Source organism: Netta rufina (assembly GCF_964035555.1).
Source record: "Netta rufina genome assembly, chromosome: 22".
In the NCBI taxonomy this organism is placed as follows: domain Eukaryota; kingdom Metazoa; phylum Chordata; class Aves; order Anseriformes; family Anatidae; genus Netta; species Netta rufina.
The window spans coordinates 8,203,918-8,230,914 of NC_140146.1; the positions used below are offsets into that span (position 1 = coordinate 8,203,918).

A 26,997-nucleotide genomic window follows, 5' to 3' on the forward strand; every position below is an offset into this window, starting at 1 on the left:
CAAGAGCTGGCTTACTTCAGATTCCCTCCAGCGTCCCTCGCAGTACAGCTTTCTTACTGGGCTTTTTAGAAGTTTGGTTTTCCATCCTCAAGTCTTTTTTTTGTGTGCATCCAAATATGCCTCCTGTTTGCGAGCTGGCAATAACATGACTGCATTTCTCATTTAAGCTAGGTCTGCACCAGTAACTTATATTTGAATTGTACTCAATTTGAGGTTTGTGAAATTCCCAACTTGGATTGCTCGTCTTGAATCCAGTTTTGGTTTTATGTTTCAAACAACATTAGAAACAATAGCTCTTTAATCCCTGAAATACCCTGTCATCTGCTCAGAGAGGAAAGGTTCCTGCGTCTTTGGGACTAACATTATCAAAACCATTCCACCCCTGTGACGTCCCTCGCCCCCGCCTGCTCCACCAGCCTTTCCCCAATGTGCCCATTGGGTTTTTCCTCTTTGCTCTGCAGACTCCCAATCCATGCCCCACTCTCATCCCTTCTAAAACACAGACAAAACCTGCGTTCACAGCCTGCAGCCACGTGCCCAGCACTGACAACTTGTGGCATGAACTTTTTACGGGTTTGATGGCAACAAAATACCAGCAGTGGTTTCCATTTGCCTCCTTTGTGCTCCAGTACCATAACCTACGCCTCCCAGCAGGTGCCAACATTTCACACAACCTTCCCCACCGCGAGAGGAGCCAAGGCCTGGAAGATGACACGGGTGCTGCCACCGCGCAGCCCGCACGGGTGAACACAGCAGTTAATTTGGCTAATTGCCGAAGTCATTACCTGGTCGTTAATGTGGCACACGGCGAGGTTCTGCTCGTCACAGGAACAGGCCACGCGGATGTACTTCAGCCAGTTCCCAGCTCCGCTCTGGCTAGCATCAATGCAGAATTTCTCATTTCCCAGGTCATCAGCAATCTGCAGAAGAACAGGAGGAAGGAACACATGGGTCATCTGGTATCAAACAGCAGATGCAGAAAGAAGAAAGAAAGGAGAATTATTTGCAGTGCAGATTTCATAACAAGGAATAGCAAGGCATGAGCTGGATGGCAGGTAACACTGATAAACATGTCTGGCAGGGCTAAAGCAGCTCTTCAGCCATGATCACAAGTTCCCGGTTAGAAGAACCTCCAAGGACCCCTACCAGAGCTCTCCATGAGTAACTGGCTCAGGACTACAATTGATATGGAGACAAAAGCACTCTTCTAGTATTCACATCAGCTTAAAGCAAAACAGATCGACTTGCTGAACTGCATTCACTGTAATGACCAGGCCATCAAACTGCTCCGTGCTGCCAGCACCTGTGGCTCTGAGCCCTCCTGGAGGTCCCTGAGCACACCTGGAGGTCCCCACCCTGCCTCCTCCAGCACCAACCTCTGATCTCAAGCTACTTGCATTAAAATGGACAAAGGGAAAATCACATCCTCGGTTCTTGGCTTATTGCTTCCAATTCAGACCATGGCACTGAATCTTGAGGGAAATCCTGCATTTCCCCCCAGAATGAGTGTTTGGATGGGGCAGAACTGTTAGGAGGAACAGCCCTGTGTTCAGCCTCATTCCTACCCTGCCTGGGAATACTCTGGCTGCTGCTCACCAGCCAGGCCTGGCAGATTCAGGTGAATTGATGGGCCCTGTCTTTGCTAACAGTGAAGAAAATGCCCAGGGTTATGTTATCCCCGTGTGAGGGGTTTCAGCACCATGCTGCCTGTGCGCTTCAGCTCAGCTCCCTGTGCACACTGGGCTCAGGCTGCAGAGCTCGGCTCACACACGGAGCCTCGCAGGCATCGATCCCTCGTGTTCAGCCCACACTTATGAGGTCTGCCTCCGTACTGCTCGGGGGTGATACCGTGCTTTACTTAACACCTCAGTCCTGGCACAGGTTTCTCTGGGGTGCACCCCAGCAGTGGCCATTTCAGGCAAATTTGCCTTCGATGACTTCCTCAGGACACAGCAGCAGAAGCAGCGACTGAGTTTAGCTTTCAATTCAACTGTCTTGGCCATGAAACATCATCTTTCCCCTTCCAGAAAGCCCTGCCTTGCTCATTCCTCACATTCCAGCTTCCAGGATAAATAAAACAGGAGTTGCAGAGGCAACGTCCTTTGCCACAGTGCCCCGGCTCTGCTGGAGCGGAGCTGCTGCAGATGGAAGCGCGCTCCCCGCTGAAAGCAGCGGCTGCATCGCGAGACGCTTCCTGCTGGCAGCCGTGTAGAAGTTATATGAGCAAATTCGGGTTTATGTGAGGAAATTCTCAGTTGCTGGTTTCACTTTCACCTCGTTCCGCTTCGCCGTCAGGGCAGGCAGCGGCCGCCAGCCCCTCCTCGTGCCCGTGCATGGCACACACGCAGCCGCTGCTCCTGCAGCTCCCGGGCTCTGCCGGGGCCCTCGGAGGTTTTGGGGCAGAGGAAGGGGTCAGGGACACCTGGAGAGCAAGCACAAATCTTTCACCATTTCCCCAAATGTCACCCGGTGCCATGGGTTTGTTCCAGGTTTGGAATTTATGTCCAACATTAAACATACAGAAATCCAAACTGAGGGCGCACCCCGTGCAGAGGGCTCTTACCGGTGTGTTTCGCTGCTGTTTGTCTTTTATTTTTATGTAGGTGCTTTCCTCAAAACTGGCTGCATTTGTTCGAGGACCTTCGCTTTCCAGGAGAGCCACCTGCCATGCACTGAATTTACACTCTTGTGACTCCGAGGGGAAGCGAGGGCACACAACAGCCCCTGCTCTGCCCTAACGAGGCTCTCAGTACCTGGTTCTTTGTAACTCTCCTCTCTGATACAAGGCAGCACCGTCAGAGGAAGCTGGTGAGGGTAGTTTGGACTTTGTAAGAAAAAATGAAAAAAAGAAAAGCGTTCCTAACGTGGGTTGAACAACTCTACCGAGTTTACTCAAGCTACAATAACAGTAACTTCTGTTTTATCTCAGGGAACCTCTAGGAACATGGAGGCTGGCTGACGCTGCTGACTGCTGCTAAGATTAAAGCCCTGGCCCTGGCCCTGCTGACCCCAAATCAGCGATGGGTGGTGGGCAGGCAGGGAGCACCTGCGGGGACACAGCTCACCGGGAAGGGGTGACAGCTCCCAGGGAAAGCTGGAAAACAGCAAAACCAGGACCGACTGTCCATGTTCGGCTGCTGGTTGGAAGCCATCAACCAGTGTGGGTGTAGGGCCTCTGGGTTTGAACAGTTGGACAGACAGCACCCAGATAACCCCCGGCACCATCAGTGTGTACAGCAGCAGTCAGCAAGATGGCAAATCCCCTTTTGGTTTGTAGCCATATGTTTCAGGTGCCCTCTTTCATATTCTGGAGTTGTTTAGGGGCAGATACTCCAGATAGCTCTGGAGAAAAGCAGAATTCAGCTCCAATTCACCAGCTGCTTTGCAGGCCCCCGCACAAGGCTTGCCAGCGCCGCCTGAGCGAGGTCCTGTCTTAGCTAAAAATCACCTGAAACTCTGTGGTTTCATCTGAGTGGAGCTTTAGCACCCAAACTGGGGGTGTGAGATCTCACAGATCAGAATGAGAAAGAACGAGTCCGTACAAACCCTGAGAACTCGAGCCCCTGTTTTTCTCACACACTCACTGTACTCTGGAAATAAAACAAAGTCTCACGAGCCGAGGCCCGGCGGTGTCACTGGAAGGCAATTTGCACGATGCCGTCCCTGACACTGCGGCATGCCTTCCTTGCTTTGGGTAAAAAAACAAATGGAAAAACAAAAACTGGAAAACAAAAGGGCTGTTGGAGAGGCAGAAGAGGCAGATCATTGGCAGCAATGCACCTGCCGAGCAGCAGTCAGTTACCACTTGCTGGCTGACCGCAGTGCAATAGGTAGAAAAGTTTTCCTCTCCCCTTAGGTACAGAAGGAAAAGGTGTTCTTTTTTCCATGTGAATTTCCTAGGACTTGTGCTAACACATCTTTACTTTGCAATTGCAACTGAAACAGCAGACAGCCCTACACCATGGCAGTCTTCCAGATCCACCTTTATCCAGCTTTCTAATTTTCAAGGAACTTTCTCTGCCTTTTTTTTTTTTTTTCCTATGTACCCATGATCCTGCACGATCCCTTACATGTTAGTTTTCTAGGATGTTTCAGTATCTGTCCAACAAAATGTCAAGCTGTCAGAAAAGGACGCTTTGTCTCAGGTGCAGTGGAAGCACCTACTCCGAGCGCTGCCGGTCCAGCTCTTTGTGGTTGACACCTCAAGCAAGATAAAGATCACAAGCACACACTTTTTTGATGTTCTATATGAAATGTACATCATAATTTAAAAAATACTAAAAAAAAAAAAAAGTAATTGCAAGTTATTACCCATGATGTCATTTTACCTCTATCAAACACGTGTCCACACAAATAATTTCCTAAGCTCCTCTTTCCCCTGCCCTAAAAAACCTCCAGAAAAACAAACCGAAACCTTTTACCACATCTTCTTCCAGTTTAGACCAGAAGAAAATCAGAAATTTCCTCTGCCGAAATTCTTCAAACCAGCTGTTTGCAAGTCACTGTCAGTAACAAAAAAAAAGATTTTCTGTTTGAGGGCTTGTGTTTGGAATGCACGAGGGTGATTCACTCGTGGGTGTTTTAGAAGCACGGCAGCACCAAGAGGTAACTGATGCTCCAAAGAAGTCCAATTGCAAAAGGAAAAGGGATAGAAAAAAAAAAGCTACAGAAAACCAAAACAAAGCCAGAAAATCACACGTGGAATTGGCAGGAGTCGGAGCTGGTGGCGTTGAAGCGTTGGTTGTACTTCTGCTTGCTCAGCCCAGCTCTGACATCAGCGATGTACCGAGGCATCTCGGGGGGATAATTTGGCTCAGACATTAAAAGACATTATCAGAGAAGAGGAAAAAGAGAAAAAGGGGGGAGAATGAGGAAAGGGTAGGGAAAAGAAATTTAAAATTAGCAATTGGTAATATTTTTAGTGCCCAAACCCGTTATCTGTCGGTGTTGTGGTCACTTTGGGGACAGCACGTTACCATCGTGCTCAACCACAGCCTGGACTGCGGCATCACGGCCCCAGAGCTGTGCTCGGGGCAGGAGCACATTTGGCTGCCTCACCTTTTCCCTGAGCTAATCTCCAGGCCGTCTGGGACAGACAGACACGTGCACTCGTCGATCTGCTGGAAAACTCAGCTTTCATCTGGACTGCAGCCCGTGGGCACTCTCATCAACTCCATCAGTGCGAGAGCACCTCCAGTGCCTTGCTGCCCTCTGCTCAGCCTGATCCACCCAGCCCAGCCCAGCCATCCCGCACCTTGCCGTGGGTTTCTCATTGCCTTTTTTTTAATTTTCATTGACCGTGTCAAAACAAGTTCATCTTTTTCCCCTTCCCTCTGCTGCAGATGGCAAGCTCAGGGTGTGCGCTGGATTTATGAACCCAGGCACCTCCCTGCTCTTTTGTCTTCATCCAAGAATTCCCAGCTCCACGTCCCGGCTGGTGGCGGTGCCACGACGACGTTTTGCTGAGACATTCGCTATCCTTCCAGGGAGCACCGTCTCCTTTCCCACCCCGAAGCCCCCATCCCTCTCCTCTGCAGTCGATTTGCTTCAAACAAATGCACCTTCATGCTCATTTGGATGTCAGGTTTTCAGCCTGGCCCGCTGCAGAGACACGAAGCTTGGACCCAGAGCCGACCGCTGGCCGCGGCTGTGGTTCAGGCTCATCTCGAGCCAGCCAAGAGGAAATGGTTGTCATGGCCCAGGGCTCGCTCTGCAGCCTCATCTGCTTTCTGCTGAACAGCCTTCAGGACTCGAATCCAAAGGGCTCATTGATCTTGCAGGGGCTCTGTCTCGTAATTTATTAAGATCAGAGATGCTGAGTTATGAAGCAAAAGTTATGGAAAAATTCTCTTGAACATTAACCATTTTTTTTGCACATCATTTGAGGTTTCCTGCTTCTCTAATTTGTGGGCTCTCTGTTGGGTTGTTTCTTTCACGTTTTAATGGGCAGAGTCCAACATTTGGCCTCCGCAGAGGTGTGCTGTAGGACTGGAATGCCTAGGGATCTGTCGTCAGTTAGCTTAATGGATTCCTAGTGTGCATGAAGAAACGAAGCAACCATGAGTTTGCCATCAGTGACCCAGCGTCCTGTTGCTATAACATCCCTCCCCAGAAGCTGAAAGTGTAATAAACCTTCTCATCCCATAGTTGCAGGATCTGCCTTTGACAGTTTGGCTGATGTACGCATTTTATTTGGCAGGAGTTAGAGGGAGATTTCCCCCCCCCCTCCTTTTTTTTTTTTCTTTTTGCTTTAATGACCCACAAGCTGATTTAGAGCAATAAACTGTTGCCATGAAGTTTTGTTGTGTTTCTTTCAAATAAAGAGGAGGGAGGGATCGCTACGATTTATGACTTTCAGAAGTAAGTGAAACAGAAAGTCCATTCTTGCCGCAAAATGAAGAGAAAAAGATTTCATCCAGAGAAACACCTCTGTCAATGTGTAGACACGAAGCCTAGATGAACTCATAAATTCAGCACTCTGCCTGCAATTAACCAGGCTTCCTGGTGATTTGACAAAGAGTTAATGAGAAACGTGTCAGACAAAACCAGGTCACAGCACAGGGAACTGATGGGACCAGCAGCCGAGCCAAACCCGGCCGGGCTGGGGCCACAGGAGCGGCCCCGCGGGAGCCGCGCTGCGCAGCACCCAGCGAGCTCCAGGGCCTCCAGCTCACGGCCAGTTCCCCGGCCAGAGCAAACTGGTGGGAGGGGAGCGGGGACTGGAGAAAAGACAGATCCTAAAAGCCTGTGCTTTGATTCGTGGGGCTGTTAAATGACCGCAGGATCGGAGAACTACAGCATCCTCAGGTGTCAAGAGCCCGAGCCGCTCGGACATCGCAGATGGAGAGGGACCTTTTGGGATCTCCTCCTGTGGAAGGAGCACCCTGAGCCCCCCCAGCACCCAAGGGTGCCACGTGTGGGGTGACCCGGACAGAGAGCACAAGAGATGGCCCAGAACAAGGCTGCTCCCCCGAAACGCCCCACTCCATTTCCAAAGCCAAGGAGCCTGGATCACGGCATGGGCTCTGCACGTCTGAATTTCAGGAGCACACCTGAACCACATGGGGCCTCCAGAAGGCCTGCCCGTGGCTACCCGCTGCTGTAGGAGCCAGCCCAGCACCACCAGCGAGCATTTCCTAGCTGCCAGCCAGCTCTGCGGGAGGAGCAGGGATGCGGTGCTGGTACTCGCTGTGCTCGTGGGTGCTCCACGGAAGCATCTCATGCTCCACAAAGCGGGGGCACCGCGGGGTTCGGGAGCCTCGAGGCTGAGCACACTGCGCCCCGCTGGCCCCGCTCCCCTCCACGCAGCCCCTGGCCCCGAGCTCGCACAGCTCCGGGTCCCCGCGCAGAGAAACATCAAGTAAAGATGTCAAAACAGAAGAAGACTTTCAAGATGATGGCAAGCATTTATCTCAACAAAAGCTCATTTTTCACCAGTAACGTAATTCATACCACACTGATTTAAATTAAACAGTAAACCGTAAAAAATTATGCTTGAATCAAATCGCAGGGTTGCCTCAGATATTGTACACACAAGTCAAGAAAGGGATTTCCAGTTCTTTGTAATATATACATGCTAAAACTTTGAAGTTTTCCTCCCCGCAGAAAGAGCTCAAAACATCACACTTTCGTATTCTACTTCATTTCGACCCATTTAAAAAAACATTAATGAAGTTCTAAAAGCTTGGTAGATAAAAATAAATGGGAAATCGAGAGAAGTCTGGATCTGATAAACAAAAGGCAGACTGCTCGCAGGCAGATGAGGCTTTCCAGGACATTTAATTTTGCTTTAATTAGGAAGAGGGAGCAGAAGCGGGAGGTCCAGCAGCGCTGAATTTCCACCGAAACAGGCTCGGCGTGCCGGCACCTCGCAGCTTCTGCAGAGGGACAAAGCGCTGAAGGGCACGAGTGGCCTGGAGCTGCTTGAGAAGGGAGACCTGGCACCACACGGCTCCCTCCAAGGCAGGGGGGCCACTAGCCACGGGCAAGGAGGAGCAGAGCAGCACTGCTGGCAGCAACACACCGGCCCAGAAGCCGAGCAGAACCTGAGTTAAGGCTGGAACAGTTCCTGAGCACAGCTTCTCCAGGAGGCCCCTTGGCACTCGGGCTCTCCTCCGCCTGCTCTCCCAGCGCCCCAGCTACATGAGCTGTGCTGCTTTCCAGGAGCGAACAACTCCCACAGCCCTGCTGAAGGCACTGCACCACCGGACACGTGAAGGCTTCCTCGCGCACCTCCCGAAGCAGCACCCTGCTCTGTCACACCCGAAAAATCTCAGCCGCCTCCGCCCGCGGCGTGGTGAGGGGGGTGACGATGCCAGGAGGCTCGCGAGGCAGCACGTCTGGTTTGCCATCGCCCTGAGCACACCCGTAGGATGTCACGTTTTAACCCTGCTGCTCTGCGAGCTGCCTGTGGGCATCTCAGGGATGCACAGCCTGGGGGGATGTTGCCGTTTTTGGCCAAGCGCCCGTGCTTTTTGGAGATGGGGAATGCCCTACAGACAGCCCCCGCCTGGAGCGAGGTGCCAAAGAAATGCCAAGGTGCTGTAGAAGTGAGACCACCGCCCAGGCCGCCTCCCCTCGGTGCCTGCCCGGTGTTCACAGGCTGAGCGTGGTGGCACGGCGGAGATGCCAGCTCCATCAGGTCTTTGGGTCGAGGCACCCACAGAGGTGCTGCTGAGGGCCAAAACTGAACGTTTGTCTTCAGAAATTACAGAGACCTGTTCATGATGGAGCTGAGGCGAACGCTGCACATCCTCAGGTCCCGTCCTCACCACCGCTTCCAGGAGCTGCACGCTGACTGCTGGAAGTGGCAAGCTGTGCCATCGGAAATCAAACCAAAGGCACCAGCTCCTTCCCCTCGCTCGTTCCCAAAAGGGAAGGCAGCTGCCTTAGGAACAGCTCCTGGTCAACTTCTTCAGGTGCGTGCCGGTGCCTGGCTGGGCCGGTGTGCGCGGAGGCTCCTGCCACTTGTTTTAAATCATTCCTCATTACTGCGACTTTATTTTAATAATGTTTTGGGAAGGGAGCTGTGGAACACCACTAACATGCAAGGCTCTTCAGAGTGATTTACTGAAGGCGCCGGGTGCCAAAACCATTTGCCGCATTTTACACGCTGGCCAAAAAAGTAGCAGAGCCTTCAAGCGCCCATTCATACTGCTAACACCAGCCACAGCACAGCGGCCTCACAGCCCCAGCGAAGTCCCCTGAAGGACCTGGCACGGGAAGGCCCACACGGAGCAACGCCGTCCTGGGGGCTCTCACCTGCCTCTTCCCGACTTCTCACCAGCCGTACGCTAAGATGTTTAAATATTAAATTAGACGAAGGCCCAGATTTACCAGCAGCAACGTACCCGGTGCAGAGGGTCATTATCCTCCCTCCCGTCTCACATCATCGCGCGCAGCGGCAGCCGGGCAGCCCAGGAATACTCATCTGGAAGCGCATTCCTGTTCGCATGTTAGCTTTAAATGCCCTGAATTTACGGGCCAAAAGGGTGCACGTTACCAGCGCTTTGGCCGTGACCTTACACGTTCCGAGCAGAGATTTTAAAAGCAAAGACCCAGAGCGAAGCCCTCCCGTCCCCCGGCTGCCGTGAGCGCAGCTGCACCGAGGTTTCATTTACACAGGAAACCCCCCCAGAGGTGCCACAATCGCGCGAGGAAGCGCAGCCCTCGGAACCTTTCTGATCAGAAATGAGCAAGGCAGCTGCTTTGCAGACTGTTCTCGTGCTCTTTAGAAGGTGTGAAATAGATGAGTTTGTGAACCGGGGCTGGCACTGAGTGAAAGAATGAAAGGATATTATAGGCTTCCCTCCTGAACGCAGCTGATCAAAAACAGGAACAGCAGAGCCCTGCTGAAACGGCTCGGAAAACAAAGCGGCCATCTCGGGCCAAGCCAACGAGAAATTTCCTCTTGATGTAGTAACACCGCGCTGCTCGCCTCTCGCCAAGCCGAAACATGTGATTTCTTCAGAGCCGATATTTACCGAAAACGTTACCAAAAGAGGGTGCAAAATCGAGGCGCTGCAGCCCCCGCACCCATCCCACAGCAGCTCGGGGGGCTCCGGCCCCGCTGAGCACCATCCTGCACACACCCAGCTGCTGATTTACACCAAGGGCACACGCACAGCCCTGCACGAAGCCACGAGGTGCTCTGCGCTCAGGGCAGCGAGCAGGGAAGCAGCCAGGATATTATCCGGTCTCTCTGCCCTGCAGCGTGGGCAGCAGGAGCGTTTGTTGAATTACACAAGCAAGGTGGGGAAGGAGAATCTCTGAGCGCTGCTAGAGCATCTGCTCGCGGGCCGGCTCACCTCCTGGGGGAGATGAGATCGTTCATGTGCTCAGCATCTTACCGGAGAGCTTCTTCCCCTCATAACTCTTACGCACAGCTCGTCTGTAACACCAGCGTCACTGGAAGGAGAACCTGGGACACCAGGGCTGGACATCTTTGCACCAAGTGAGCTGTTTCCGCACCAGAAAAAAAATGGTTTTGGAGCCCCTTCCTGCCTGAAGATATCAAAGGTCTCCTACAGGAGGGAGCAGCCCTCTGGCAGCTGCCTGCGAGTCAGCATCAGCCTCACTCAGCAGAGGCACATAAACAACACGAGCCAAGCCATTTCCCTTCGAATTGACGTGCTGAGCAGGGTGATCCTGCCCTCTGACACAGGACTCGAGCTGTAGCAGGATTCTGGGGCGCTCGTTTCTCATTAAGCTCAGCACCAAGAGCATCCCCACTCCCTTGGCAGTCTGGCAGCCAGCAGAGGCTCCGAAGCCTGCTCAGGTAAACCTTATGTGCATGAGGACAAGGGCATTGGGGCTCAGGGGCACTGGGGCTGGTCTGTGCCACCCCGGTATTTTGGGACGTGTGCCCTTGTAATGGGGCTGCACAAGCCAGGAGGCTGGGCTGGAGCTGCCCGCGGACCCCAGCACCTCCACCACGTCTGTGACCGTCCTCCAGCCCTTCTCCAAGAGACTTCCAAATGGCCCCAGCCCCGGTTCCCCCTGCACTGGGGGCAGCCACAGCCCGGTCCTGTCCCCCTGCTTCTGCCTGTCCCTGCTGGGCTCCTGGCACAGCCCGGGCTCGTCCCCATGCTCGCTGCCTTCCTTTTGGCATTGCATCCTTCAGGGGAGTTTGCTGTTACCCCCTCTCACAAAATCATGGAAATCTGTTCTTTTTTTTTCATCAAGCTCTAGAATCCTCCGGGCCCCAACTTGGTGCTCCTTCCAAAGTGACAACACCGAGGGGCTGATCCAGTTATTTCCCACTAAATCTCGGTGACCAGACCTCCCCGCAGCTGCAGCCAGACAAGTCCATGTATCTTGTCTGCCACCACGAACCCAAACCCTCGTTACGAGGATGCACAGGGGTCAATTGCGCAGTCCCAAGTGCCGCCCGGATGAACTTTACCCCGAGCCAATTCACCGACTTATGAAACGCTGTCTTCCAGGGAATTTATCCTAATGATAAATCTGCCCTTTGGATACGCTGAGCAGCTCCGTTTCAAAACCCCCAGCCCGGACCTGAGGCCAGCTCTGTGTCAGCAGACAGCGGGGCAGGGCGATGCTCGGCCGGAGGCACGGCGCTGCCCTGCGGAAGGTGCGCGGGTGCCTCCGCTCGGGTTGTTTTACTCGGGAGATCCCAGCACATCTGGTTCTCTGACGGAGGGTCTCAAAACAAAGCACGATCTGACACAGCACGTATCTTGCAGTGCCTGAGCACGGCAGGTTTGCGTTAGGGAGGTGCTGGTACCCTCACACGGAATCGCTGATCTTCTGCGGATGATTTTCACAACTCTTAGAGGCACGGCTGCACAGCTAAAGCCAACATTTTGCACATCGATCTGGCCTCCAACCCAACAGGAAAAGACTTCTGCTGGCTTTAAAGGGAGCCAAATATTTAAATCCAAATAGGAAGAGGAAAAAAAAAAAAAAAAAGACTAGTATCAACCTTGTACAGGGATTTTCTCAACTACCAGAGTCAGAGGGCGATCCAGAAGACAGAGCTGAGGATGGCAAGCATCAGGCATCTGCTCACCAAAACGGCCCCATACAGCATGGGAACACACCTCTGCTGTAGGAATAAAGGACTGCATCAGCACCCTCAGGAAAAGGATCCCACATCCTACCTGGGCCACTCCTGCCCACCCGCTAAGCAGGAAAATGTTTGCTCCTTGTACAGGGTTTGCTTGTTATTGGGGTTTCGGCATCGCCACTATCACTGCAGCACGTGAGCACCTCCCCAAAATGCATGCAAGAAAATCCCACTCGTGTCAGTCAAACACAAGACAGGACACAAGGCTAAATGCCTGCAAAAAGGGAGCAGGATTTTTGTTAATGCGATGGGTGGGACAGAAAAGGACATTGCTTTCTCAAGTCAGCTCTCAGTCACTCTGAATGTGAGGATGGTTTCTCCTTCTTTCCAAAACAAACACCTTTCCTCCAGTGAAATGCTGTTGGGAAACCATTTCAAAGATTTCAGGTATTAGAAATCCACATGAAAGTAATCTGAAAGTCATCCTCATTAACAGATGGAGACATTTTTTTGAGGCAGCTTCTCATTCTGAAGTTATAAATTATAGATTATAGAGTGTATGCTGCAGAAACTCCTTCAAACTGTAATAAAAATTACTAATGTAACGCTAAGTAGGAAGCACCGTGTCACATTTCCAAGCCGTTCTTTAGCATGTAAAACCATTGAAACATGGTGAAAACAAGAATTGTCTTCATTCCCTTTGCAAATACCCACACAGTCAGTCCAAGCCACTACCCAAGCCTTGAAATGCTGTTGAAACAGTTTATTAAGACCTAATCCTGCAGCCTTAAAAAAAATCTAATAGTGCAGTATTTCCACGGTATAAGTGATTTCTGTCTCTATCTGGCAGCCCCGTGAGTTCTCCAAGGATGAACATAAATTCAATTATACCAAATTAAATCTGAACACACATAAGCCGCATAACATTTTAATCAGGGCTGTTCTTAACTTTTTGGAAGAGCTACACAACGGTAGAGCCTACCAGGATGAGACGACACACATGCTTTTCTCCCTTGCGCTGCCTACTTTTATTAATTACTCTGGCAGAGATGTATTTATATTGGTGCTGTCAGTGTGTGAATAAAACCTCATGGACAAAAATGGTTTAATTAAAGCAGAAAGAAGTGGTTTATGGGTGGTGAGCAAATCTGTTCTTTAAAGTCAGTAAAACTTTCATAAGTGGTTAGATACAAATAAATCCTAGGAAAACATTTGCACCAAATATGTCTTTTATATCTTATACTGAAGCGTATCATATTATCATAAAAAAGACCTAAGCAGGAGCATGGACCCAATAATCTGTTGGCTGGAACCCTCGAGGGTGTTTCTCAGCTCTCAGTTCTTCTCTTTCACTCTGTTTGGATTAACAAAGCCACCTCTTCTGCCCCAAACCGCTCCGCTGCATCGCGAGAGCTTCAGAAGAGCAGCCAGGACAGGCACACGAGGCTCACCCTCTGCTCGGGGAAGGCAGGGAGCACCATGCTCTGAAGGTGCCCCCCCAGTGCTCCTGGATCTGCTCCTTCCCGAGGGAGCTTCCCAACGGGATGGGGCTTCAACCATCCCATGCTGGGGACGGCCAGCGGGCACCACTGAGCTCAGCACCCCTGGCATGGTTCTTGGGTGGAAAGGAGCCCATCAGCAGCCACCAATGTGCTTGGAAATGCCTCTGGGGATGTCACCAAGCTTGGCAGCGCCGTGCTGGGCACCTGTGGCCGGGCAGTGACCGCGCAGAGAAGCCGGAGGCACAGCAACAAGGAGGGAGCTGCAGAGCCAGGCACAACGCGCCCTTGGTGGATGGACAATCCTCCACAGAGACCGTGCTCCGGGCCAGGCCGTGCCATAGATGTAGATCTCACGTTCTAATCAATAAAAATAAATACCTGACCTCAAGGAAAAGATCCTTCGTTTGGCACTCCCGATCGGTCTTTATACTTCAAGCGCAGTTTTTACTGGCCGGGGTCCAGTTATCCTATGGTAATGTAACAGCCTTTTTCTTTACGCGAACAAAAGTCCTTTTCTAGTCCGAAGGGCCGCCGAGTTTATCCAAATACTCTCAGTTTCCTCCCAGCCCCCCCTGGAAGCGGCCGGCTCCATCAGAGGACACTTGTCCCCCCGGCAGGACGCGGCGGAGGGCTCAGCCCCCACCTGGCGGCACCGCGGGCAGAGCATCCGCACGGGGCAGCCCCGCCGCCCCCCGGCACGACCGGTTGGAAACGCTAAATAGTCTTTTCCATGTTTCTACATCGGGTCTTATTTTGGCTAAGCCCGTCCAGTCTGTTAGCAGCTGCCAAGCGCATGAAGTAATGAGAAAGCATAGGGAGAGAAAGCTGACTTCATTCCAGCCGCGCTGCGGCTAACACACCCAGTATGTTCTGCGGCTGTCAGCACGTTGCTGAAGTGGACCTCATTAGCAAATTTGACTTTAAGGACCAGATGAGATGCATTCCTCCGGGCCACCTTCCCTCTGCTGCCAGCTAGCTCCAACCTGCTCATCCTCCCCTGGGCTCGGCAGCGGGCACCGCAGGGCTGCTCCGCGATCGGGGCGTGCAAACTCATCGCGGCCCTCGGGAGACACACGGCAGGGCTGGGACGGCCTGGGATGGGCAGCACACACCAAGAGAGAGGCAGGCAAACAGTGACAGCCCTGCATGAGCTGTGGGAACACGCTGAGGGCTAGAAATGTGGTACACAATGACAGCTGGAAGGATCCGGAGTTGCCCGGCCTTAGGACTGGGTGTTGGGAGTTGGTCACAGGCTCCAGTTGAGGTGTTAGGCACCATCTGACGGTCAAGAGAGTGATACGGAAAGGAAAGAGCAGCTGCAGAGATTGTGGAAGCTTTGTGAAGATGGAGTTAGAGAAATACCTGCCCCAAACACCCTGGAGATCCTGTGCTGGCTGCGAGAGGGACTGGTGGTTCTAGAGCCTGTGTGATTAAACACATTGAGGTAAATCCATCAGCTGGGCCACCTGCTTTGAACGAACAAGAACCAATTAAACTAGGGCTTTCCCAGGACCCAGACTCATTACCAATGGGGAACAATCCTAAGCCATTAGATTTAGGGCACGGGATCCCTCAGCACACAGCAGAGGACAGCACCGAGAGCCCAGGGCCCGAAACGTGCCTCCTGCTCCCGTCCCTGCTCCAAGCCCAAAACGCAGCCGAGATCGGGGAGAAGAGGACAGAAAAGTGCAAAACTGCCCCTCAGAGCCCCGAAGTGATTCGAACACAAACTCGAGGCTGTGTGACCTGCACCAGCAGCTCGATAACACAAAGCTGTGTGATTTCATGTGCCCTGGTCACCTCTGGGACCACCACACGCAGCTCCCGGGCACTTACAGGGCAAATGCTGCGAGGAGAGGGGAGAGTATCCACAGGGAAGTATTCAGGAGAAAATATTCCGGGGAAATCCTTCCTCATACTGAATCAGCACAGGAACATGACATGTCCAACCCCTCCAAATAACTGCCCTGCCCCACAATGAACATTAAAAATGCTCCTCTTACGGAGCGCCGTTTCATTTCTGCAAGCCTTATTCACGCGATGAAACGAAATTTTCAGCAGATAAATGTCCATAAATCTCTCTGCCTTATTACACCGACTGCTGGCTAACAGAAACGAGCCCGGCTTCTCCCTGGAGCATGTGCTGCCTTCCTGACAAGGGGTTTGCAATAACACGCACAAGAACGTAGCCGGGCCCAGCGCTGCAATTTCCATGGGGCCGAGTGCCACAGGTGCACTAATATAGGCATTAGTGAATGATTAGGCCTCGTAAAATATATGAATGCTGTTTCTTTAAGAAGCCATAAAATTTTATTGAGGAAAAAATCCATGTGTAAGGCTTTTGGTTCGTTTCATGCGGTCATTCAGAATTTCACTCATTTCTGACAGGACTATGATAATTAAAACTGCGGCCTGGGTCTGGTTTCTATAAAGTCCATCTGGCCTTCCGCGATGGAGAGTTTTGGAAGTATGTAATTGCCTGGGCAGCAAATAACTATTTTGCCATCCGCAGTAGTTTAATTTTGTCCCTGCAGCAGGGGAGCTAAGTCAGAGGGGCAAAAGATCATTAACGTATGGAGCCAGAAAGAGGGGCTCCCCGAGCAGGCTGCTGGCCCGTATTTGTTGAAATGCTTGACACCAACGGGCCCCATTAATGCATGGGTTAGATACAATCTGTGGAAAAGGGTCTATTATAAAGGGATTATTTGGAAGTGTTCTGTAGGTGGGGGTGGGTGTGATTGAAGGACTTAAAACTGTTACATTAACCCTTAGGGCACTCCGAGCAGTAACAAACCTGGCATTAAAGGGCTGGGGTTTGTCACAATTTCTTCACTTCCCTCCTTCTCCGCCACGAGGTCAAAGAGATTAAAAACATCCATAATGTGCTCTTCTGTGCTATAAAGATGAAGCTTGTTTTCTGCCCGCTTTATGGCCGTGGCAGCTCCCCTGCCTCCCTGCTCTCACCCCGAATGGGATCATTAAAAAGAAACCAAATCCCCCAAGAAAGACGACAGCAGCAACATACACGCGTGTACTTGTGTGTACTTACACGCTCAGACAGAAGCAAGCCAACAGAAAGCCAGCACAGATGGAGTGGTGACAGAAGAGGCTCTGGAGCTCTGCTCAAACACCCCAAACACGGCTGTCGGTACCGAGCCTGGCGGGGAACCAAGCGGGGACGTGGGGCTGGGAGCAGAGCTCCTCTGCGGGGCTCTGCAGGGCCCTGCTGCTGTCCTGAGCCCGAGATCCCTTCCTCCGGGTGGCACCCAGAAACGCCCCGAGGAGCCAGGCTTCTTAGAAGCTGTTAGGCTTTTATAAGTTCCGCAGAAGTCCATCTAAATACAGAATGCTTCATTTGCATCTTAAACATCTTGCAATTTCTCTGTTTTGCCAGTTTTGTCTCCCACTGGAGACACAAAGACCCTGACAGGCACCCTGCAAACGAAGCTAAGTGATCAAAACCTGCACCACCCGCGGCAGGCATGTCAACCACCACCCAGACTTGTTCACATCTTCACGTTCTTCTAAAATATGCACGCGTGCACTGACTAGCCTCGCTTTCCATCCAGTGTTTGGTCTTCCCTCCGTGCCCAGCACGTAGCAGGGCAGTTGAGACAAAGGACACCTGTATAGGGTTTCTTACGATGCAAATGGTATTTCTGTTACCCAGCTGCAGTGCACTGCACGCCGTGCGAACAACCTGTCTGCTCTGTGTTCTGAACCCCACTGCTCTCATGTCAAATTTTTGGAAGGCTCTTATCTCCGCAAATAGCTCTGCACACACTATTGAGCTCAGCTATGCACTATTTACCCAGTGGTTTCTTTAACAACCTGGTCTTCTGCTTCCTTTTGCTCATATTAAACAGCAAGTCCAACAAAAACAAGTTTCTGTTTGGCCTGAGGATGAGATACTGCTATGCCAACCATCTAAAAAGATGAGGAGATTGTCAGCTGAATTTGGACATTCTGAGTGCTTAGGAGCCATAATCATGGGATATGAGGCAGAAAGCATCACAAAAAATAATGACAAGATCAAATGCAGCTATGCATGAGAAAAAACGGTATGTCCCAAGGTGGAAAATGCACTGCTCCTGTGGCAGGTGGGATGAAATCCCGGAAGATTTCCCCATCACCTCGAGACTCATGCATCCTCTGCATCACAGAAATAAGAGATGGAGGAGGAAAAGACCAGGAGAGAGGAAGAAAGGACTGGGACACTCACTCCGAGCACGGGGCAGACCCAAATTATGCGGAGCCTGAGCAAGGTCCTCTTCCTTTGGCTGCAACGTGTCAACGTGACAAATTATTTACACGAGTGTGCGTAACGAGCATCTCAATGGCCGCGATCATCGGCTATTTCAAGTGCAATTTCCTCTAGACTTTTGTTTTGCTTTCTTTCCAAGGGTTCATTCATTTGTTATGATCTTGTAGGGTCCTCAGATCAGTCACTGGATTCACAGTGTGTTTACAGCACTACTGAGAACCTGGCAAGGCCGCCAGCAGTTGGGAGGGTGCCCTATTTCCTCCGAGACCGTACCGCGCTGATGCAGGAACCTCAGTTACTGGCCCTACTTCTCTGGGCAGCTCTGGAAACGCTGAGAGAAAACATGTGCTTATTAACTGCTCCCCAGATCCCACTTGAAAGAACAACAGCAGATATCACAGTGGAAAACACACTTTATAGAGAATTATTGGAACCGCAGCTCTTCCCATGCAGTAGAATGTCTGTTTTCCTTGGCATGCCCATCTTTGCTCACCACAGCAATCTGACAACATAAACTACATCACAAATGTTCAGCATCAACAAATGGTTCTGCTTGGAAGACCAAGTAGGTTGATTAAAAAACATAAATTAGAAAAAAAAGGTTTTAAAACCTTTCTCTTCCAGCACGTGAGCCCAGCCCACAGAGGTTCCTACAGACCCAGCAGTTGCTAGAGCAGTGGTGAGCCACACTTTGAAGCCACAGACACAACTCAGGTTTTACATTTGATGTTTCAGAGCTGTGCCCAGCTTTAGAGATTGTCCTGGATGATGCCAAGCAAAGGTTTTTTTGATGTGTGCATTCAAGAGATTGAAGCCGGATGTGGCGGTACTCTAAAATGCATGCTGCATGCTGAATTGACAACACCCTTCATAATCTTGGCTATAATCTTAATCAGCGAGCCAAAAGGTCTGAACGAGCACACGGTTATCATGGCAGCATCCCCTCTGCACAGCCGCTCGGAGAGGGAGCAGAATTATTGATTCCCACAAAAACAACGACGTGCTTCTGCTGCAACAGCTCGCAGACAGCCTCCCTCAGCATTTTGTTCTCCTATGCCAAAGTCTACATGGAGATCACAGTCACGACAGTGCTATTCTTGGAAATCACATTAAAAATCATTTTCTTCTCCTCAAAATACTCTAGATGTATTAAACCTATGTATTTTCTGAATCAAAAGGAGGGAAATTCTGCTAAGCAAAGTTAAGCGCAAGATTGCCAAAAATGCTGAAAAGGTCTCTCAGAACTAAAAAAAGAAACAGCATAAAAGAAGCTGTGAAAGTTTATGAGGATAAACACTGATGACAGGTGGAGTAGAAGCTGAAATTTGAACTCTAAAGTAACTGCAAATAAAGATTTGTTACAGATGGTTTTAATATGACCTAACACTGGGATGCCAGCTACGGTATCACTTTTTCCTGTAGGCTGGACAAAACTAATAATACAGTTATAGAAACATGTTTCACGAGTACAGATACATCAGGAATAAATGGCCTCTAATATACATGTGTTATGCCCCTAAGAGAGCCAGACAGGATCAATAAAATGCTGCTAAAGAGACGCGAGGCTGGAGCAAGCACCCACGCGGGTTTCAGCAGGTACCAGCACGCGAGCGCCGCGCACGCAGGCACGGCTGGACCAGCATCGCCCTTCACACGTGTGTGTGTACGTGGGGGCGTGTGATGGAAATGTTCCGTCCTGGCATGTGTGCAATGTGTGCCACCGATCTTTTCATCCTGAAAAATAATAATTCTCTATTTTCTAAAGGCTGCATTTGGCATTTTTTTTTCCTCCCCCTTCACCTTTGCTAAAAGAAAGCGTAAGCCAGCAGTATTAGCATTAGTGGCTCTAATTGTTCCACAATGACTTTTCAGAAGGGAACATTTGGCCATTTTTCAGCTATTAACAATTTTCTATTTTATTCAGGGCACCAAGAGTCCATTTCCTTCGAAGCGGTTGGAATTGTGCGATATCCTCTCTGCTCTCTTGGCATGAATCATCGCGCATGCCGTAAGTCAGTTTGCAGAAGAAAGAAATAAGGCAAAATCATATATAATTCCCTTTTGTAAGGTCAAATTATCTCCCGTAACCGCTCGAACAATCGCACAAATATAGCAAGGTTTTGTTTTGCATGAACCCCGCCTGGCTCCCCTCATCAGGGGCACTCTTTGCTTTTCTTAAAATGCTGGAGCAACGCAAACCTGCGAGCCCTTAGAAGGGTCTGGAGAGCACCGAGAGCAGAGCCTGGTGCTGCAGCGAAGGGCAGAGACGTGCTGGAGAGGTGTGCAGTGCCACACCAAGCTCTTGCCAGAGCGCTGGGGCTGCCAGGAGCCCGACCCGAAGCTCTGCAGGAGGGCTGAGTGCCAAGGTCACACAGTGAGCCCAAAGTGATGGGTACAAACGCGACATCTGACAACACGGGGCCCTTCCTCATACCCACTGTGCTGCGGCAATTCCTAGTGAAGTGCACCAGAAACCACCCCTGGGAAGCACACACATGAGAGAGATGCCCAAAGCTCCTGCTGCCCTGTGCTGTACAGCCAGGGAAGGCGTGCAGCCTTGGCTGGCCTCTTCCTACGTCCCTGCAGCCACCCCTGCTGCAGGGCAGGCTACGGCCGCTCCCATGCAGGAGCTGGCTGTGCACTGCTCACCCGGTGCTCTGACTGCTGCTGCTCTGTCCCACGGGGGACTGGAAGCCGACTGCCACCTTCTTTTTCAAATTCCTTGCTCTGGCGGCTGGGCCATCTCAGACACGCAAGCAGACCGCATCTTCTCCGGGACAGCCGAGAGGTTCTCGCCCTGAGCGCTGCCCTCCGGCCCCGTTTCTGGGCTCCTCGCTTCATTTCCAAAGCCAAACCCAGCTGAGACGCGCCTGGTTGCCACATCCTAGTCTAGACTCCAAGCATCTAACACAGTTGGCAGTTGGAAGCCTTCTTGCCAAGAGCAATGACAACAAACCCACTGCTCCGCAGTTCGAGGAGGATTTTTCTTTCACAGCATGGGAAATATGAAATAAGTCAGGGTAGGGAACGGTGCATTGTTACTGTTCTCGCAAGGATCGGCTGCCTTATTTGTCATTGCTGCTTCAATTGGGTTTTAGAGGAACAAATGCAAAAGCAATTAAATAAAGACAAACTTTGCTGTATTTCCAGAAGTGCCAAATAGCCTGATATTTTAAGCCATATTTATCAAAGACACAACAGAATGGGAAAAAGAACATTAAATCAGCCCACTAAGTGTGTAAGTGAAACCAGTAAGGGCCACGTTACCCTGGCAGCCTTTCCACCAAATGAATGCAGCCAGCGACAGGCACGAAGGGAAGCCACCTGCCTTACTTTGCGCACAGCAGCACGCCCAGGTGTTTTATTCTTACTGGCTCTGTGCATTCTTACACCAGGCACAGAGCAGGGCAAGAGGAAAGCGAGCAAAGACCCGAGCCCCGTGTGCAGGGCAAGTGAATGGCAGCCGGGCAGAGGGCAGGGAGCCCCGAGCAGGACGCTGGCTTGGCTGCTGTAGCCCGGCTGGGCCTGGCAGGAGCCGTGCGGGCTGCAGGAGCGCTGCCAGAGGCTGCTCGCACCGGGACCAGCTGGGCTCAACCCACCACCTCTCCCACTACCGCTGTCAGTCGAAGCACGCAGGGAGCAGAGGCCTTACCGGGATGAGCAGAGGGTCCCCGGGATGAGCAGAGGGTCCCCGGGATGAGCAGAGGGTCCCTGGGATGAGCAGAGGGTCCCCGGGATGAACAGAGGGTCCTCCTGGCCCTGGGAGCACCGGAGGCTGCTGAGGGTCCCCGGGCCGTGCCGCAGCGCGGGGCCTTCCTGGGCAGGAGGCGCGTGGCTCCCAGTGCTGAGAGGAGGCTCCAATAAATCCAGCATTGGGAACAGTAAAATTTTACCACTCACCTTATGTAACTTTTATTTTACACTCGATTAAGTTTTATTGCCGACTCCAAAGAATAAAGGCATTCTTACTGCAGAGAATTAGAAACAGCCTTTTTTTTGGGGGGGAGGAGGAAGGTGCGTTCTCGTATTAGGAGTTGCATTCCCTGGCAGCTTAGAAACATCAAGAACAAGCACAGTTTAAAACATGCACGTCTAATTCATGGCTAACAGAGAAGCAGCCTTACCTTTCTCGTGACTTGTCAAGCAACCCCATGCTTTACTGCCACGCTGGGCTCTGCGCTTCCAGGATCAAACTCAAGGGATACACTGGAGCAAGAAATCCCCGAGCTCTGTGTGCACAACTCACTACGACCGCGTCTGGCCTGGCACTTCTTGCTTTTTAATTGCAGCAGCAGAAGACCCAACCAAATGTTTATTAAGATCAGCGAGGCAGATGCATCTGAACTACATACCCCAGCAAACTATTTCGCAGGAATACGTGTTGGTAAAGGAGGAGGAAGCCACGCCTTTCTGCATTTCCTTTAACTCATTATGCTTATTTTCTCAAACTTTTATGACTGTCAGGCACCACCAGCCCCTTCTGAATATGCCCTTGTTTGTCCAAGCGGACAGTGCCCCGGGCCATCGCGCCTGGGAAGTCGGGGACCGTCTGATGCCTGGTTTTAATACGGGCCAAGTCCTTCCCCCCCGTTTAGTATGATTTTATACTGGGTGGACATATTTAGGGCCTGAATGGTTTGACAGTCATGATTAATACCCTGCATTAGGAGATTCCAGTGAAAGTATTCAGGAGCACGCTGTGCAGTTTGGTTCTCATCAGATGGTCAGGTCTACAGGCCTATTAAAAACAGCAGGAGAGCTGCAGACTTAATCACAGAGGCTGGGCCCATGGCGGGAGGAAGAGCGAGATAAAAAAAAAGAGAGAATGAATAGACTGATAGAGCAGAGGTGCCGAGAGCACGGCTTCACGCACACTCCAACCAGCAGCGGAGCTGGGAGAGGTTTTTGTAAAATCTGTGCCCAAAAGTCACCTAAATACAAAACCTCTTCGCGAAGCCGAAGCAGGTACGGTCAGGAGGCTGCACACGAAAACACCAAAGAGCTGAAGGTGAGAATTACTCATGGTCTAACAGCAAAAACCACAGCCCAGCAGCAGAGCAGGTGACGCTGATGCTTGGTATGGCTGCGGGCCCTGCAGAGACGTGTCGGAGCTGTCCGAGGAGAGGAGTCGGAGCCCTCGAGCCACCCAGAGGAAGGCACCAGGAGCAAGGTGTGAGCTCTGGGCACGGCTGAGCCCCAGGGAACTGCTGGTCCCCTTGGGCGAGCTTTTCCCCAGAGGCTCCTGCCACCTTCCTGGCCTGGCCCAGCAGCCCCAAACCAGGCCACGGGCACTGCCACCTGGATTCCTCCCTCTTAATGCCTGTGAGATGCGCCCACTGTTCTGTGTTCAGGCACGTGGAGAAAACAAGGTAAAAATAACAATTTGGTGAACACTGGAAATGTGTTTTCTTTAATTTTCCAATCATTTTTACTGGTTTCTCCCTATGCATTTTTTTTACATCAGTCTCCAGTTTTCCAATTTGACATTTTACAACATCAACTTTTAATCGCAATCTGCACTCACATCTGGGAAAAGCACATTGCATTCAATGGCCAATGAAAAAATAAATATTTTTTAGCTGTCACCCAACTATGGAACAAAAACTCAAAGGAATACAGCTGAGGTTAGAGGCATCTGATCAGCTGCCTTCATGAACCCGTACAGTTCGGAGCATCCAACCAAACCCTAACCAGAAGATCTGATAAGAGGGATTGCACATCGATCAATGGACTAACATTGCTTCTAGCAACGCCACCGACGTTCACCAACAGCTTGGAGGAATCTCTAATTTTCTTTGCTGGAAAGAAAAGTGATCTCAGCAGTGCCTGGAGGAAGACGAGGTCCCCGAGCCAGCCTCTGCCACCCGAGGAGGGCGAGGGCGAGCTCCTGCCACGCTCGGGGCTGGCTTCGTGTGCTGGGGCCGCCACCTTCCAGCAGTGCTGAACTTGCATTAGAAACCAAATCATCATTAAAAGCCCAACGACACACAAACGGCATATAACAAAGCCCCTGAGGTGTTCAAAGTCTGAAAATCCTCTTTTTTTTTTTTTTTCCCGAGTGTCTGAATAACAACAAACCCAAAACAATAATTAATTCTTCTCCAATGCACAGAACCAGTTCAGTAACAAGCGCTAAAAATACATCTGAACCTGAGACACAAAAGAGGAGGCACAGAGCACTTTGAAAGTGTGCTCCAATAATTAAATAAATTAGACCTGAGTTTCTAAGCAGGGAAGGACAGAGAGTTCACTGCCAGCACCACGAGACATTGCCAGGTCTCGGCTTGTTTACGATGAGAAAAAAGGGGAAAACCAGCAGATTTCACAGATTCCCAAATGCCTAGCATTTTTTGTTATTATTACTGCTGATTCGGCGTAGCGGTGCCCTCGGTAGATGGGAAGGGGCCCCGCCGAGCCCCAGCACCACCACCCCGGGTCCCGCGGCCTCCCCACGGCCAGGAGCAGCCCCGGGAGCGGCGAGGACGAGCCTTGCTCCTCGGGAAGCATCCTCATTTCGTGAGACCGGGAGCTCGGGTGTGACGGACAGCAAGAGGACACGGGGACAGACCGAGCGCCCCGCTGCTATCTCGGCATTATTTGGATTTGCAGGTTATCAGTGGGGCAGCAACTTGGGCTATGACCTCATTAACTAATGTGGCCACATCAGCACCTCTCCGCGGCCCTTATCGCTCATCATGTGTCATAAAGCAGCCCGTTGACACCTCCTAGTGAATACCGGTTGTATCTTATCTCCTGCAGGGATAGGACCCTCGCTGGGAGACAGAGAGCATGTCTAGGAATGCGGTGAGGAGACAAGTTCACCAGCAGCAGCTGACAGGGGATGATTTCTCAAACAAACACCGAGGGGGAAATTAATGGGCTTGGGTTTGCCACTGACAATACCGAGCAGAGATACATTAACTTCTGACTGCTGTAATTTAAGAATTATTTCTGCAATTTCAGGCCAAAGCTTCTGGGACACTTCCATCACCACATCCAGAGCAGAGCTGCTCTACTCTCCTGGCATCACCACCACAAGCCCAAGCCCAGTTTGTACCATTTACAGAAATACAGACTCATTCCTGGGCAGTGGAATTCCTTTCTCATATCTGAACACAGCACTGGTGTTTTCTGCATGTAAAAATCTTTCTTTTGCATCTCACAAACTGGATACCGGTGGGAAAAAAGCAGCACGCCCAACGTACAGCACACCCAAACAGCTGGAGTGGAGATTGAAATGATGCCACAATGTCCTACCTTGTTTTACCAAGCACTGCTGTTATAAATGTGTTTCTTAAAGGTGCATTTTGCCAGGCAAATGGCACACTTAGGGGGCAGAAGCTGTGTGTGCTGTACTGAGGTCCAAGGAGCGCTCAGCATGGCAGGGAGCGAAGCAGAGGGACAGGGATGTTTCCAGACGTGTATTCAGAGTCACAAGGAATCTGCTACATGCTTTGCTTTGTGGTTAAAACAAAAGACAGAGGGCACGCAGACTGTAAGTAACTCAAATGGACCTGTGAAATGGTATAGGGAAAAAAAAGAAAAGAGAGAAGGCAGGGAAAAAAGTCGAAAAAAAATCAAAGTGAAACTAAGAGCGTACAGAGCAAGCTGGTCCCCCCGACTGCATCAGGAGTGCAAAGCAGCCCAAAATAGGCAGCAGCCACAGAGACGTCCAGGCCTCCTCCCAGAGCTCGCAGGAACAATGCCCCGCGTTCTTCGCTACCCGCGCTGCTCACAGCATGAATGGGAAAGGCGATCTGCCGCCCAGGGCATCGGCTGCCCTGACAAAAACCCAGGGCGGGTGCCCTGACGTGTCACCGCCTTTCTGTGCAACTTCGGGGAAGCTCTGTGATTTTTTCCTGAATGCCTCAGCTATAGAATCGCGCCCATAATAATTTCTTTCTTCCATCTGGGCTCTGACTCGACCACGTGCTCGCGGCAGCGGTCCCTCTGCCGTGCTCCCTACCTTCCTGGTGCCAGCACACGAGGATCCTGATGGGATCTCAGAGCTTACTGCCATGCAGTCGACAGACACCAGGTGTAAGCCACGGGCACGCGGTGTCTGTGAGACCTCTCTCCAGGTTTTCCAAGGAGGTGAAGCTTTTGGAACCAGCAGCACATCACAGCCAGACCTGCAGCCCCCGCAGGGCTGCCTCGTCAGACACCGACAGCCTTCCCCCGGGCAGCTGGGACATGCGGGGTCGATGCAAGCCCCAGACCACGTCATCAGCTTGCACAGACAAAAGCCAAATTTAGCTAAATGAATCTACCACTTAGAGTTAAAAGCAAACAGGAAAAAAAAAAAAATGAAATCTGGCATTAAGTTGTAAAAAATATCTAATATTGCCCGATTTCTGTCCAGGACTGGAGGTGAGCTAAGTGAGTTCCTCAGGAATGGTCACAGAATTGGACAGCTGAAATCCCGTAGGGAGCACGTTGTGTCTGTGGCTCTGCTGGTCAGCTAAAACTTACCTTAAATGCCCAGGGGAGCTTTTCTTGCTTCCTAACGATCTGTGGAGGCCTGAAGTGCCATTTCCACACCAACTCGGGTGTTCCCTTCTTTCTAATCGTTTTCCTTTCTCTGATTTTAGAAAGAGCATCTTGTTCTCAGCTACGTTTTTTATTTTGTACCTGATTTAACAGGAGAACCAGGAAAGTGCAGCTTGTGGGATCTAACAGCTGTAAAACTCCCGTGTCTGACAATTCAGTTCCCAGTGGCTACACTAGGAAAAAGCACTCGGTCCTCCATAGTATTTTCTCATATCCAAAAACCGTTACTGAGTCTGGAGACTAAAAGATCCCCTACAATCAACACTGGGATAAAGACTCTTCACTATGCCTTTTCCAGACTTAAAACCAGATCTTTTATTAAACCACATTAACCTAAACATCCTCCCTTTATTTCTCCCCTGCTGGGTAACACCATGTCAGAACACGAGCTGCCAGAAAAACTCAGTGTCCTGCTGAAAGCTGTAAAAGAGGCTGCCTAAATGCACAGAACAGAAAACATAAACACATCGGGCTGACATATTTTGTGTGGATTAAACTGACCAGGAACATCATTATGACTTTTCTCCAACGGTATAAACAAAGCTAAACCTGATAAACATTTTCCATACCTAACACGCCAGGAAAAGTCGTTTCTGAGAACTCCAATAAAATCACGCTGCTCTAAGGAGGTTCCACTTGAGCAGAAGGAGCGA

The 26,997-nt window shown here is 50.9% G+C and overlaps 1 protein-coding gene across 2 annotated transcripts in view; it reads right to left on the minus strand.

Moving 5' to 3' along the window:
• The window catches only part of PRDM16 (PR/SET domain 16), a gene marked incomplete at its 3' end in the record, with an annotated part of 276,617 nt that overhangs the window by 43,611 nt on the left and 206,009 nt on the right, over positions 1-26,997 (minus strand). For both annotated transcript variants that reach the window (XM_084299999.1, XM_084299998.1), the window contains exon 4: positions 786-920. In XM_084299999.1, the coding sequence (XP_084156125.1) occupies positions 786-920 (135 nt within the window). The remainder of the gene's footprint in view (positions 1-785; positions 921-26,997) is intronic.